Below are 16,095 nucleotides of genomic sequence, written 5' to 3'. Positions count from 1 at the left end.
TGGATGAGCACTTTTGATACTTTTTAAAGTAAACCCACTCTTAGTCAGGGAAGCACTGCAAAGTGTTTGCAAAAGCAAGGGGCTGGTTTTGTCAGAGGGAGGTGAATGGCAAAGTGCCTGTAGAGTTAAATCCTAAAGAAAACAGCCACTGGAGCAATGAGCTGTAATCTTCCTTAATCCATAATATCAGCTGTTGACAGATACATACAGAGTGATTAATAGGATGCTAAAAAATGTTAACAAAGCAGTAGGGACTTAGAGACTGCTCTGAAAATTTCCTTATCACACTTATAAATTCACCAGAGGAACCATCATTACAATGTATGACAAAACATATGTTTTCTCTAGCAATTTGCTGGCACATCTAATCAAATGTGTCATCAGAAGTGGGGAGTGGAAATGAAACTCCTGTTCTGCTCTTCCCTGCTCCTTCTCAGAGATGAGAAGAAAAGCCCCACTGGGATTCTGCCATCTCACATGTTCCACACACCCTCCTCAGGCACCAGAGCTTTCCAGCTGGAGCTTCTACTCCAAACATTTATTATTGGAGGGATTTGTTTCTTTCTTTATTTATTTGTTGTTAACAAGGAATTAAAGGAGAATGGGGGATGAGCAACACATTCTCTGCCTAAGAGGACTTTCACCATTTAGCAAGATTTAAGTTTCTGTTGATACTTCAGTAAGGGAGGGGAGTGACTACAAGGAGCTATTAATAAAGATATTTCAGACTTGGATTAGATCTTCATCCTCCTTCTGGAGGAGATGATCTTGAAAAAAATATTCAGTTTAAAAAGCAGGATGATAAATACCTTTCTAGAGCCCTATCCAGGAGGTTATTATTCCTATGAAGGCCTTTATAAGCTCCAAAAATGTGAGCACAATCCTACATGCTTGATATAAGCCTCAACAGATTTCTGTGGGAAAATGTTGAAGGGGGAGGGAAAAAAAGTTCAGTCTCTTCATTTTCCCCCCTATTGAGATTAAGTATAATATTTTTAGTATATGCTCCAGTATTTTACTGAGCTTGTTTTTTAATGAGATTATTCAGAAATCAGCTCCTAGATTTTTGCAGTTCCCATGCTACCTTCATTCCCCTGTTGATATTCATGAGCAGAGAAGCCTTAACACTTCAAAGGCAAACCACTGAGCCCCCAAGACTGCATATAGGCCCAGTAAAACTAAAATTATCCATCCTTGATGTTGTAAAGACTTGTTCTCTGTAGCTCCTTTTTGGGGGACTGTAACACAACCAGAGCTGTGCATTGAAATGGGCAGATTATGAACTGGAAATGAGGACAAAATCTGCAACTGCTCCAAGTGAAACTGCACAGTCTGGGTTTTGCAGGCACTGATTCTGCTGCGGAGAGCACAGAGCAGCCTACTACATGGTTATCACCAAAAGCCTTCTCTCTGGGCTGGAACAAACCGGTGCTGATGGAGCATCACAGTTCCCTCTGGGAGACGTGGACTGGCTCCTCACTAATGGGAACTGCCATGGAACTCATTATGGAGCACAGCTCCTCCTGGACTGAGCTCAGCAGGGTTAATTTGGCTCAAAGCTAGGGCTGAAACAGCCTCTCCCCTCCTGCCATCCCCCTCCTGATGTTTCCCTCTCTGTGATCTGTCACTCCTGAATCCCTGTCCATAGACCTGAGCTACAGCAGCAGCACTTTAGCCACTGAGTGGGAGAAAAACAACCAACCCAAAAGCAGATTTTGTGCATTCCTTGTGGCAGCTGTGCTATGCCATCGTGACTTTTTTACAAACCAAAGCCCAGAGTCAGAGCCCATGACTGCAGCAGAAAAACGTGTGGTCCCAGCTGCTGGGATCAGGGTGTGATGAGCCAGCAGAGGAAGCTGAATGCATTTGTCTGCCTGACTGTCTGGTTCTGCTGCTTCAGCTCAGCATTCCCAGAGTTTTCGGAGGTGGATTGAGGTGGATTTATTCCGCTGGCTGCTGCAGCCCTCTCGTGGCCACATTCCTGTTGCTGGGGAAGCACAGCCTGAAATTCTGCATGGGAGGAGAGCATCCTTTAGAAAGCAAAACAAATAGTTATTAAACAGCATGTTCACCAAAGAATAAATATACAAACAAATGGGACACTTAGGATGCTATTTATTCCAGGTGTACAAGCAGAGTTGTTGATAAACTACTTGCTTTTGAAGAATCAAAGGAAAAATTACATATAAAGCATTGATCAGCTGTGTTTTTAATGGGGTGCCCTGTTTCATCTCCCCAGCCTGTCACTAAACAGTCTGCTTTGAAGTGCTCCTTTTTTTGAGCATTTGCACATTGATTTACAATTTTGTGGGTAAATTTTGTGCTCACAGATGGGTCTTGCTGAGTATCTGCTTATTGGAAATGTGTCTGTCTGTGCAGGGGTGGAAAACCTCCTGGGCTTGGGAAGGTCTGGGCAAACCTGTATTGTGCCAAATTTCTGCAAAGATTAACAGGTGGATTTTTCTTTGAAGCTTGGAAAGCAAGCCTGGTTTATGGTACCTTTTGTTTTTCCTCTTAATCTACCAGGTGGAGACAGAGACACCACTGCTGACTGGATATAAACCATGGGAATTCATAATGGAAGGAGGGCACTGATGGGAGCAGTGCTGAGATCCTGTCCAAGAGCCCAGCTGCTCACTCCCTGCCCAGTGCTGGGAGCCAGCACCAGCAAAGGAGATGCCTGTGGAATAAACAATAGGATGGATCAAAGGGAAAAGCTTGTGCACAGCTATGGGGTACTCTGGAGAAGGTTGTCCAGTTCTGACTGACGTTTCTGGAACTCTCAGTAATAGTACTTGCAGGCCATGGCGCCTCAGTCCTGCCAGGGAGATGATATCATGCTGCTGTTTTCCCATTATTTTGCCCATTTTTCCTGTTACAGTAGTTTCAGGAGAAATAGCTGAATTTCAAAAGGATGTGCTAAAACCCAAACCTAAAAAAAATACCCAAAAAACCCCAAAGGACAGAGTGGAGACACAATGATTCCAGAGGCTCATTACCTTTTCAGGGTGATGCTGCCCCTGGCAGTAACTGCACTCAGCTGGGTGGGGTGGGACAGTTTTAGCAGGATCAGCAGGACTCTGGGTGACAGTGACACGGAATGTCTTGCACGCCAGTGTGAGGATCCACATGTTCATGGTGCTGGAAGAAGCCATTTGACCCACACCACACCTCCACCTGAGCCCCTCCAGGTGCACACAGGTGTGTCCTACTCACCCTTAAGCATGGAAGAATCAGACACAGAGATAGATGGCTTCTGTGCCTGCAGGTATTTCCCACCTGAGCTGGGTTTCCCCCCTCGGAGCTGTTTGCAATGAGGCTGCTGACAATGCAGGCAGCCTTCCCCTGCTCAGTCCAAGGTCTGCACAGCAGCACGGTGCCAAATGCAGAACCAAACCTCACTGGCATCAGAGTGGCATCTCCCTTCGGTGCTGGCTGCCCTGGCAGCACCTCCTTCAGCCCTGTGAACAACTCAAGACCCTCGGGAAATGGTTTTAACTTACATATGTTAACATTTTAACCACATAAACCACATTTTAGTGTCATTGGTGCTGTTTTGCTGTGCTGCAGTGATGCTGCTCCAAGAGAGCCAAGCTGCCTCCCAGGGCTGCAGCACAAGGACAAGCTGCAGCTCTCTCCCAGCTCTTCCACGTCCTCAGGCTCATCTTTCTCACTTACAAGAAACCCTCAATGCCTTCCATAAAATGGTACTTTGCATATTTTTTTGGTTTTTAACTCAATGACCTCTTTGCTCTTCATTTTCTATAATCCCACACGTGCAGAACCAGATGTGACTTTTTTTGTTTTAAGATTGCTTTTATTTTATATAGAGACAAACGGTAGTAAGAAAGTAACAAAATTAATGTCTGCCTGAAAGAGCACAGGGCAAGTATCATCCTGGGTTCCAAAATATTCTCCAAACAAAAAGGCTGATAAACTTTTAAGACATGTCTATATTGTGAGACGCTGAGAGACTTGGGGCAGTAAATGTCTATGCCAATAAAACCACGTGAAATAGCCTAGTGCAGAGCAACTTGCAGCTCAGGCCTGGGTGCAGTGCCATTACCTGGGTGCAAAGCAGCAGGGACACCTCGCTGGTTTTGTCCTGGTGATGCCTCAGGTTTTAGCTTTTATATTTTTCAGATTCTGTACTGCTTTAGTGTGTACTTTGGAGCTTTATATTAGGGGATGGTGAGCTCTTTGCACAGAGTAGGGAGACAAAACAATTCCTTCTCTAGCTGGGGACCAAGGACAAATGATCCAAATCTCAGCCCAAGAGCACAAAAACGTGGACTGAAGAGAGAAAAACAAGAAGGATGGGACTTCATAAGCTAAAGCTGTAACTGGACAATTAACTCCATGATGCAAATGGAGCAGAACTCATGAAAGTGAGAGACGGGTTGAGCGGTTGTGCATTTTGTGACCATTTTGGTTCATCCTGGGTGCAGCCCTGGCTGGGCTCTTGTGCTGCCCAAGGCGGATCCATTGAGGCCTTTTAATAAATCCCTACTTTATTCTTTAGCTCTGTCTAGTCTCTGCTCTAGGTCAGCCTTCACAATTCATCAGTTTCTGGTGACCCAGAGGGGACAGAAGGCATCAGTGGCACACAGGGCAGCAGCAGCAGCTCAGTGCCTGCCCAGCACAGGGGCCGCCACCCCCTCACAGCCGCCCAGGCCGCGCACAGCCGTCCGTGGCTGTGCAAACGTGCTGGCCACACAAAGTGCACGTCCCACTGAAAGCACAGGCAGGAGCACGGTGTTAAAAACAAGTCCGGGCACACTGCGGGCTCTAGGACTCCACGACGATCATGCTGAGGTTGTTGCTGAAGATGACCCTGCCGTCCCTGGTGCTGCTGCACTCGGGCTGGCGCAGGGCCGCCTGCAGCCGCCGCCGCAGCGCCGGCGGGCCGTGCCCAGGAAGTTCTTGGTGCCCGTCAGGAAATCCATCATGCGGCCGCCCACCGCGTCCCCCTCGCTGAAGCACTCGGTGATGTCCCAGCCCGAAGGCAGCTCGTAGACGCGGTGCTGCACGCCCAGGCTCCGCAGCACCTCGGTGATGCCGCTGCAGGTGATGTAGTGGCCGCTGTCGGTGGCGGGCAGGCAGTCCCTGTGCTTCTTCCACAGGCTGGCCCAGCCGCTGCTGTCTGCCGGGGCACCAGGCAAGGTTATTTTGGCAAAGCCAAGGCAGTCAAACACCGGCTAATCAACTATGAAACGGGCTGGAAAGCTCCCTCACTGCCGACCCAGCCTTGACAGGGCAGGAGGAGAGTTTTACCCTTACTCAAGACTACACATAAATATCTGCGCCTCATAAAACCCTGGTTTCCCTCAGCCCTCCCTCCAAAACTGCCCTGTTTGAAGGAAACTCCCAGGAGATGTCTCCAGCACTGAATTTGCCCAGAAGGAAGGGTACACACAGAGGTACCAGTGTGCCAAGCCTGAACATCCCGTGCTGCCTGTTAACTGTGCCTTGGTCAAAGCAGTGCAGATGTTTTCACATATTAAACCTCAATTATAAGTGCTCATTGAACAATACATACCTCAAAAACACAGCAAGGGAAACAGCTACAGGCAATGTGAGAGGCAGTTTTTATGGGGAACATGGGAATTTGTGCTTTTTCCACCACACCAAGAGCTAGGGATTCATGAATGGCACAAGCGATGAAACAATTCTTTTAAGAAGTGCTATCATGTTGTGCCTCTTTTCTCCTGTCCTGCCATAAAGCCTGCAGCTCTCAACAGAATCTGCTGTTCTTCTGGGCTCTGGGTCATTGCTGTACAAAGAGCCCTAAGGATGAGTCCACCCAAAGCTCAGGTTGTTTTTTTTTCCAGTGCTGATTTTTCCATGAGGAAGAATGGGCCCTCATTCATGGACAGCCACACTTCTTTCTACTACAGCAATTCCATAAGCAGGGAAGCAAGGGCACAAAGGCTGTGCCTGAGTGGCCCCATCAGACACTGGGGCCCAAGGCTAAGCCAAAGATTGCATTCTCCTTATGAAATTCAGCTCTTTTTTTAGTTATTTACTATAGAATAAGCACCACTGACATCCCCAGATAAATATTTGTGGCTCTCAACCTTCAAATCTCTTCAAAACTCCAGCAATTGAGCAAAAAATACAAGGTCTCCCTTACCTGACAAAATTATGATCAGGAGTTTACCATGATGGTCAAGGCAGCTGTGGAAAAACTTGATAGTACTGGGAATATCCTCCACACGGTACAGCATCTAGAAGAGACAGGGACACACAGCCATTATTCCTCCTCCACAGTGCAATGACCCTCCAAAGGCTTAAACTCTTTCTCTTAGAGGTGTTTTAAATTCTGTTCCAGATGCTTCCCAGCCTTTCCTGATTCCACATGCTCATTTAGGGACACCTCACAGCACTGAGCATTGCCAGCTTTGGTGTTTGTAGAGCTTCTGCAGGATTGCTGTGGGAGAGCAGTGCTCAGCTCTGGTCATAAATTCAAACATAGAGCAGAACTGGAGGGGGTAGTTAAATCCAATAGCCCTGTGTTAAAGCAATGGCCATTACCTGGATCATATGGATGAAGTCAAATTTCTTATGTGTGCCTCTCTCCTTCACCTGCTGTTCATACTCCAAGGAAGTGAGCTGGTGCCAAATAAAAGAAACATTCTGCAGGTCTGGAGCTTGATTCACCAGCTCTGTTTCAAAAAGTAGAAGAAAATCCTGAATTTCATAAAATAGCAGAAAAACTCATCATTCAAATGCATGGTCCTTGCTATAACCCAGGCAGCAGGTGTAGCCTTACCTTTGTAAGCTGCCACGTGCTGTGGGTTGGGCTCCACAATCTCATTGTCAATAAAGACCCCTGGGTGCACAGCCTGCAGTATCCTGATCATTTTCAAATCCTGCTCACCTATTCAATAAACACAAATTCACTACTTTAGAAGGCAGGTAAATGCAAGGGTAGGATGCCAGTGCACCAGCCACCACTCCTGCCAGGAAATCCCCCAGCAGAATTGAGGCATGTTCTGCTTTGTGGCTCATGTGGTGGCACAGCCTGGTGATACTCCTACCATGGTACTGTACTGCTCAGGCTGACAGAGAGGTGCAGAGGAGCCTGAAAACAAGGCAGAGACAAGCAGCAGCATAGAAACCTGCTAATGGCAATACCCTGGGTTGTGGGACAGGCCAGAAGAATCACAGCTCACTGTTTGCAAAAATAACCATAAAAGAGTTTTCAACAGCCCCACAAAGTCTGAATGGGTGCAAGGAGGCAGCTGACACAGCTGCATGGGGTGGCCCATGGCTTTGGGGCTGCCACAGGACACAGTGGCTGCTGTGACACAGCCCCAGCACCTGGGGAACTGCATTACAAGAGAAAAGACCCACTGACATGCAGAATCCTGGATCCTCCCTCTATGGGGATTGTCCACATGGCCTCAGCCCAGGCCATCAATGAACTGATAGTTATCTTGGAAATACAGGTAGGGACTCACATATTTGTGTGGAAGTGCCCTGCAAATTTAGCTATTGGTGCTCCTGTAGCTCTGGAGGAGCAAGCAGCAGTCTGTCCTCCTGTTCTAGGAAATTTCCAGCCTCTTCTGAGGTGATACAGGTCATGCTGCTTATTTCCCAGAAATGCCAAGCGTATGAGCCCCCTGGATCACTGCAAACTAAGTAAATAAACAGCACATGTGACCACCTTGATGAGACCTCTGCAAGAATCCTGTCTGTAGCTGATGGTGGGGCCTAAAAATAGTCCTGGCCTTGCAAATGTCACACAGAGAGGTCTTGATACGAGATCCTGCATCCTCCCTGCTCTTTCAGCTGATGTAGCAGGCACAGGAAGAGCTGTCATCCTTGGCGGGTGCTGCAGTACATAGAATTCAGGGAAGGAAATATCAGCCATGCCAGCACTACTGGGACATCCGAGGAAGGAGGAGGCTTTTGAAGTGAGAAAAAAAAATACCCCAGGCCCGTGAGGAACGCAGCGGCAGCAGGGCAGGGCTGGCCAAAGGCTCAAGGGAGGAGGCTGAGGCTGCATCCATTGAAGGCAGGTACTGGGACCAATACTGCTGACAGGAAGGCAGATCCCAATAGCAAACAGCTGAATCATTAGTGACAGTCCTGGGTGCCAGTGTGTAAGTGCCTGGTTTGGGGAGCAGCAGCCCTTAGAGCTGCCTGCAGGCTTGGGGCAGGGCCAGAGGCAGAGCATCGCTGCCCCGCGCCCTGGAGCCACTGATGGAGGCAAATGGGTGCACCAACAGCAGGTGGATGTCTGAAAAGCTGCTTAAGTTTGGAGGTTTTTTTACTCCACCTCTGTTAAATTCCTTAATGAAGTGTTTGCAGGTAATAACATCTTCAACCAGGGTGTCTGTAAAAACAAGCAGTAAAATAACAGCACTCTAGGGCAGGAATTTATCTGCTGCAGCTTGCCCTGCCAGTAACAACCCCCCAGCACTGACCACAGCAAGGCTGGGACGGGACTGGAACCTCCCTGCAACTGGAAAGTTCCAGCTCAGAGTTCAACCAGCCATGAGGAAACATGGGGTGAGTGAAAAAACGTGATTTGGAGCACAACAGAGGCTTTCAGGATGTGGAGTCGGCCACTAATCCCCATTAATATTTTCATCAACTAAACTAATTCTGGGGGCTCTGTGAAACCAGAGTCCACCTCTGAAAAGGTCAGGGATCAGATATAACCTTTTACTTGGTGCCATCCCAGCTCACTCCCTGCCCAGCCCCAGCTCTTGCAGACGTGGGTGCAGGTCTGGACCCCTGTCTTGGCATCATCCAGGAAACACAGGAAATTTTAGAGGGTTTGTTTTTCCATTAAAACCTCCTCTGAAGAGGACATAAGGAAAATTAAGGACGATGCTAAAAGTTCATTTCCCTCTTGTGCTTTTGTGGAGTCAGAATTTCTGTTTTATATTACTTAATGAAAATAGAGGGTAATTGAGAACTGAATCATTTCTTCCTGCTTGGTTTCTCATATGCTCCAACATATTCCCAGTTGGGGAAAACAATCAGATGCTAATTTTCTCTTACTCAGGAAAACAAAACCAAAAAAAGTGAGAAAAATGCTTTCATTTGGAAGTATTAGCACTTAAAATTCAGCTGAAAATACTTTTCAAAGCAGAAGTAAACTCTGACAAATCAAACCACTGCTTCTTTTCTCTACTCTTTATTTTCTCCCAGGTTCCCTAGGAGCAAAGTTGGCTGTTTCACCACTTTTTTGTTTTGTTGTTTTGGCTTTTTTTAAACACAAATGCATTTAGAACAACTTTAAAGCTATTTTTCCAAAGGATAGGTTTCTCTCTGGGGAAAAATATCATTTGCAGTTAAACCCTACTTATCACTGGGTAAAAACACAGCAGTAACAAAGAAACATGACTTGAAAAAGCTGATGCAGCTAATGGTTGTGGCCAGTTGGTTTTGCACTACTGAGAGCAGGGCACTGCCCAGCCTTGGCCTCTGGGATCCCTAAAATCAAAGCAAAAGGAGATGTCCCTTCAGGGGGGAGAGTCTAAGGCAGGATTTTGGGTGGAAAGAACCCCTCCAATGTCTCTAATTCTCTCCAACAAGGTTTGAAGATGCTCCTGTACCTAGCCAGAAGGAGGAGTCCTTGCTTTGAGGCAAATGAAGTCAGGTGAGGGTCATCAAGATGCAGAAACTAAGCTAAAATCACACATTTCTCACAGATCAGAAAGATCTGAGCAGCACTGTTTCAGAAGGGAGGTGGAGGGGGAAGGAAGGAGCACTCCTCTTATCCCAGCTCCACTCTTCCTTCTGCCCTTCTGTGCTTCAGCAGGAAATGCTGCCATTAATGTCTGAGTAATCCTCAGTGCCCAATTTTCCAGCATCTCCTTCTGCTGCCCACAGGTCCCCCCGTGCCCCATCCCCACACTCCTCACCTGTGCCACTCCCAACTCCCAGAACGCTGAGCGTTGATTTTCCAGTGCCCAGACTGAAAGGATAAATACACATATACACATATAAATAAAATTACTTAATCACACTGTGTCGCACCACTTCATGTTTCCATTCTTACAGCCTGGAAATTTTCATGTTATACACATGAATTGGGACAGAAATTTGATCACCTCTTTTGAGCCTGGTGATAACCAGCATGGCTCAGACAGCTCATATTTCAAAGTACAGTAGGCATCACGGTGCAGAGTTTCTCATCCTTTGCCAAGGAAATTTCTTCAGGCAAAAAAAGCCTCTGGGAAGCCCAGGGCAAAGGGGCTGCCCCTGGCTGGGATGGCACTGCTGGAGAAGCAGGGACAAGATGAGCTGGGGAAAACCTCAGCAGCCTCAGGAGGAAACATTGGATATAAATGCCCAGAAAAGGCAAAACCATTAAGCTATCCAGGTGACTGGAAATCATCTCTTATTGACATTAATCCTGGATTGAAATTGGGAGGAGGGTCTGAATCTTCAATACTTTTTTACCTTAGAAAAATTGCTTATTAAAAGACTCCAGTCACATGCTTCCTAGCAGAATATTTAATAACAGCCAAGGGGTTGAGTTTCCCAAGCACTCTCTCAGGAGGTACCACAGTAATGATTCCACAGGAATGGGATGAGCAGCAAGTCCTGAAGGGTGTGAGCAGGTCCAGGGGCCTTAGCCCTAAAGAGGGTCAGGACCCTTTGACAAACCCAAAATCCGCAACATAGAAAGCCACAATTTTGTCCATGATTTAAATTCACAATTAAAATTTCTTAAGGTAATCTTTAATGATTATTATTTTGTTGTTTATTTTATATACATATCTGATCTGTAGAATAAAAATTTGCCTGCCTAAACTTTTTTTCTCAATGGAGAAAAACACAGTTCCTATAACATCCAAAAATTACCCAGATTTGAAAGGACTTTCTTGTGCTTTGGATCTAGGCTGCTCTGAAACTGTCTGCAGTTATCCAGCCTTAAGATATTACATCAACACTTTACAAAACTGATTATCATTTGGTACTTAAGCAATGCAAATCGACTTAGGATAGAAATAAGGAGGCCTTAGGGGATTGGGAAAACCATGAATTAGCCACTAGGAAAGAATTAGAGATGTGTTTCTGTTTGGATGGATGTGATGAAGTCCCAAAAGCAGGGAGAGAGCACAAGAGAGCTTTCTTTCAGAAAAAAAAAAAAAGCCCAAACAACCAAAAAACCCCAACTTTAATCCTGGGAAAAGCAGCTAATGAAAAGAGATGGACATGAGAACCAGGTCTTCAGTCTTTCCTTAACATAAGCTGAGGCAGCACAGTGTATTAATTGAAACAGCACTTACTCTGGCGTCATTAAACAGAATATCCTAAAAACCACGAGTAGGGGACTTAAAACTGAAAAGCATTTAAAGTTCATTCCTGCCCCAAAAAAAGTTTTTGCTGACTTCCAGGATTACAGATGTCTTTCCCACCTCAGGGGAAGTGCTCCTTACCCAGCCACGATGGTGGGCAGTTGGTCCTTGTTGAACTCATCCATGCACTGGTGCTCTGTTGAGTGCTCCAAGAAGGACTTAAAGGCCTCCACATACTCCTCAGCCGTGAGGCTTCTCATGGAAGGGATCATGTAGAGCTCTTGGGAAACAAACATGGATTGCATGTTAGAGGCTTTAAAGCATGTGGAGGGTCAAAGCACTTACCTCATGGGAGAAACCCAACCTAACCCAACAGGAGCCAAGGATTTGGGAAAACGGTGCAGAGGATGCACTTTCCAAACTGTTCACTCTCAGGGTTACAAAAATTATTCTTGGGCACCCTTTGACGTCAGCATGTTTGCTAAGTGACTCATCATTACAGGACAGCCTGAGGAAAGTGTCTCCAAAATGTTTAGCCAGATGTGGGGAGCTCTGTTTGCAAGGGATGGACCTGGAGGGGTTTTCTGGAAGACTAAAGAAAAGGTGAAGGGAGTCCCACGATGGATCCGACCTGTGGCCATCACTGGTGCCCATGCTGGACAGAGTGACTGAGGGGGGCAGCTCTGGGCACGCCTCCCAGGAGGGGTGATGCAACACAAACACTGCCACCTGCAGCTGAAGCAAAAATAGTCCACCCTGTGCATCTCACTTGGGACTCTGGACAGCGTAGGACTGAAATGGGCTGCCAGGGAAGGGAATTCCCTGCTGGGACCTGCAGCTCGTGGCCAGGAAGGCAACTGATGGCAGAACATTTCACTGAATGGGCTCCTGTTCAAATGTGGGTGACTGACACCAAGATCTCTCTCTCTGAGCCAAAACCCAGGGATACTCAAGGGGTTCCAAGCAATTATTGCAAAGTCTCCCTTTCCTGCTGTCCCATCCTAAAGACAGGGCAGCTGCCAGGGCACAGGCTCTGGCCAGCTGCTCAGGCTGAGGAGCAAAGGCAGGACTAAGAGAAGGTGCCCTGCTGTGCTGGGTCTGTCTCAGATCAATGTTGAAAAGGCATCATTCAATGGGGGAAAAAATCAGCTATTCCTCTTAAATGAAATGAGGATGAAGGACAGGGCTTGGCAGAATATCTTCATCCTCATTTTTGCCTTTCAAAGAGTTGCATTTTTATCACCTGCTTTTAGTCACCACTAGTAAGAGAACCGTGTATGTCTCATCCAGGACACTGCAATCTCAAATTGAAAGGCTCTGCTGTTTCCAAAACCACATGTCCTTGGCAGCTGTGTTCCTGGTCCAGCCCTATTGGAGGTAAAGATATCAATGTCTATCCTCAACACTTTGAACTCTACCCTAACATAAACCTGAATTGCACTCAGTTTACCATCCTGTTTCTTTGTCTTTTTCTTTTTTTTTTAACAACCTCTAACTCCAAAAGAATGAAAACATGTTTGTAGTGATAGCAACCTGAGTGGGCATTTTACTTTAATTCCTTTTTTTCTTTTTTTTTCTCCCAAATACCTGAATTATCGTGTGGTGTTGTCAGAATCTCTGCTTCAAAGTTCATGCTGGGAAAACTATTCCTGTAAGGAAAGTATAGCACTTCAGTTATTTGAAGAACCTGTATGTTTTTTTGAAGCTGCACTGAAAATGCAGAACAAAGGGAAAATGCTCCAGGACAGACTTTCCTATGCTGATAATCCATAATTTATTTTGTTCTTTTTTACTAGAGAAAGCCAAAACTTCTTTGTAGCTGATCATAGCCATAGAATCCTAGAGTCAATAAAAGAGTTTGGGTTGGAAGGAACCTCAAAACTCATCTCATTCCAATCACCTGTCACGGGCAGGGACACCTTCCACTATCCCAGGTTTCTTGAAGCCCTGTCCAAGCTGGCCTTGGACACTTCCAGGGGTGGGGCATCCACAACTGGCCACTGCTCCAGTGTTTGTCTGAGATGTGCTGTGGAGGTTTTCATACCCCTGCAGAACCATAGCAGTTCAGTCATTGCAGCTGAAGGCATCAGACTGACATTTTCCTTTCTTCATTTTCCTTTGACAGTGTGCCTCATACATAAAACAGGGGTGAGGCAAAAAGGAAGGGATGCATTTAAATTGGAGCAAGGACCTCACTGCTGCAAAGACAGGCTTGGGACGAGGCTGTCTGTGCAAAGAGTCACCTCCTGGGTAACCACATTTCAGTATCGAGATGCACAGCAAGTCTTAGGGGTGATATCCTGGGTAATGTGTTTAGACACACCAAGGCTTTGCTGTTAGAAAATGCCTCAGGGCAAGCAGTCTGAGATAGCAGATCCCAGCCCAATAGTCTCTTCTGCCAAGGAAAAAAATCCCAAGTGAAGAAAAAAACAAGGCAGGAGGTGGAAAAGTAAAGAAAGGAGTTTGTAGCGGGGCTTTGAGATACAAATATGTAGGGACCATGCTGGCCACGTGGCAAGGAAGCGGCCACGCGCGAATACTGCACTGCTTTGGTCAATGAGGGCAAGAAAATACTGAGATATCCCAGAAGTCTCAGAGACACTGGGGCACTTCCAGAGTCTTGCAAGAGCAGCTGATTCCATCTGAGTTCAATGCCAAAGTCATGTAACTCATGTCCATGCAGTGTGTCTCTCTTTCACCACCTTGACCTCACCTCTGCCCAGGAAAGAGCTCTCAGAAGCTCATCAGGAAGAGGCCAGAACCAGCCCACCTCCATCATCTCCAGCTTGGCTGCAGGCCAGTCCCTCCAATTTCCACTCAACCCTCCAACCTCTTCCATCTCTGCCCATCAGAACCCCCAGAGGGTTATTCTGTCCCCTCAGCTGGGTGAGCCCAGCAAGGTGCTTTTCAGAGTAAGTCCCCCACTCAAATGCCGAAGGGTAGCGTGGCTTTTCCTGTGCAGGGAGGAACAGCTTTGGACATGAATTCCATTTCTGACAGGTCAAATGTTTCCAGGCATGCCAGGAGACCTGCCAGGGGACCTGAACAGACTTCAGCACAAGCATTCACCAGCACAGATGATGCCAAGACCTCTTGCACTGACACTTTTGCCATTTCTCCCGGCAGGGGTTAGATTCTGAGACTGATTAACACTTGTTGCTGGGAAGGTGAAACAGGAACAAATGGACTTCCTCTAAAATCTGGTTAAAATCCAGACCAGATCCTAAAACTTGCAAATAACATTTTGGGCTGGTCCTGCCCACCCCAGTACCCCAACACCCAGGACTGAGGCAGGGACTGCCAGGGAGCAGGATGCCCACGGGCAGCTGGTCCTGCCACAGCTCCCAGCTAAGACTGAGTTTGCAAGGTTAAACCTCTTCCCTCCATGAGCAGAGCTGGGTGCAACATGGACAGCAGCCGCAGGGAAGTCACATTACTACTTTAGGTGATGCAGCCTCTTTCAGTTGAAAAAGTTTTCTCTAGGAAGACAAACTGCAAGAATATCTTCATAACTCATAAACTTCATTATTCTTAAACTTAGCCTGTGGAGGGGCTAAGGGGGAAATCTTCCCAGGGCACATCTGCTGCTCCTCCCACCTCCCGCGCACCCATCTGTGACACAGGGCCAGCAGGTGGGGAACGCCATCCCGCTCCCTGCCAGTACCTCTTCAGCTCCGGAGCGGGCTCCATGCTGGCTGGATGCTGTGCCGTGCTCGGGGCTGCGCTGATGATCCTCGGGGGTCCGGGCACGCTGCGGTTCCGTGACCCACAGCGGGGCGGGGGCCGGGCTCAGCCAGGCCAGGCCAGCATGTCCCGCCCGGCTCGGCTCGGCTCGGCTCTGCCGGACCTGTGGGGACAGCAGCGTCACCGGGGCAGGGACAGGGGGAAACCCGAGCCCCGGGGGCAGGAGCGGGAGCCGGGGCGGGCAGAGCGTGTCCTCATGGAGCGGGGGAGACACAAAGGGACACCCTGGGGCTGCCGAACCTTCGGAGCGGAGTGGCAGCGCTGTGAGCCGGGCGGAGCGGGGACCTTTCCGTCCCCTTTTTCATGTGCTGGGAGCCCGGTCTGTCCTTCCTGCCCGGGGCAGGAGGCAGGGAGCGCTTCCCTGCATCCTTGCCTGCTGGATGCGCTGGGAGATCCCCGCCTTCCCCAGGGATCAGAGGAGCTCCTTGGCTGCCCGGAGACCTGAGCAAGCGATTTTCCCGTCTGTGACTCAGGGGGAAATGGGGCACAGTGGCAGAAACTCCAGCGAGCACTGCAGCCCCGGCAGCCTGGCACCCCCTGTCCTGCCCCACGCAGCCAGGACAGGGGCAGCGAGCCCAGCCTGCTCACACTCTGCTTGCTAAGCCGCAGGAATTAGAAAGCAAGGAAACATTTTTGGGGGCAGCTGTCCAGGGCAGAGGTGGCTGGAGGTCCCCACGAAGGTGCAGAGATCAAATAGAGAAAATCCTGGGTGCTCCCTGCGTTTCTCTCTGGATTTTTCCCCTACCTTCACCCACACTGGTGCTCGTATTGCCTAAAAATCTAATAACACAAATGTAAAAAAAAAAAAAAAACCAACACCAAAAAAAAAAAAAAAAAAAAAAAAAAAAACAACACTTAACATTCCCTGAAGACAAAAGGTAGAACAGACTGAGCAGATAAAACCTCTCACCTTGCTGAGATCCCCAGAAAACTTCCTGCCCCACACAGATCCCCTAGACCAGGAAGCTCAGGTGGAGATGCTTCACCATCCAGTGACCTGCCTTGGTTTGCACTAGATTTGGCTTCCAGATGGATTTGAGTTATCCACCTCAAGGCATTTACACAGCAGCACATTAAGCTAGAAGCA

General features: G+C 47.7%; 1 protein-coding gene across 1 annotated transcript; it reads right to left on the bottom strand.

Annotated features, from left to right (window-relative positions):
- Positions 1 to 4,788: 4,788 nt before the first annotated feature.
- LOC115905916 (carnosine N-methyltransferase 2-like) lies at positions 4,789 to 14,951 on the bottom strand. The gene is given in 9 exon segments (XM_030952637.1): positions 4,789 to 4,907; positions 4,910 to 5,143; positions 6,134 to 6,227; positions 6,535 to 6,665; positions 6,773 to 6,880; positions 9,882 to 9,934; positions 11,406 to 11,544; positions 12,852 to 12,913; positions 14,929 to 14,951. Coding segments are annotated over 8 exon segments (924 nt in total). The 5' UTR covers positions 12,898 to 12,913; positions 14,929 to 14,951.
- Positions 14,952 to 16,095: the final 1,144 nt, after the last annotated feature.

The sequence above is a fragment of the Camarhynchus parvulus genome, chromosome 7 (genome assembly GCF_901933205.1).
Source record: "Camarhynchus parvulus chromosome 7, STF_HiC, whole genome shotgun sequence".
NCBI classification, from domain to species: domain Eukaryota; kingdom Metazoa; phylum Chordata; class Aves; order Passeriformes; family Thraupidae; genus Camarhynchus; species Camarhynchus parvulus.
The sequence above is the reverse complement of the archived record's forward strand: the minus strand, read 5'-3'. Positions and strand labels throughout refer to the sequence as shown.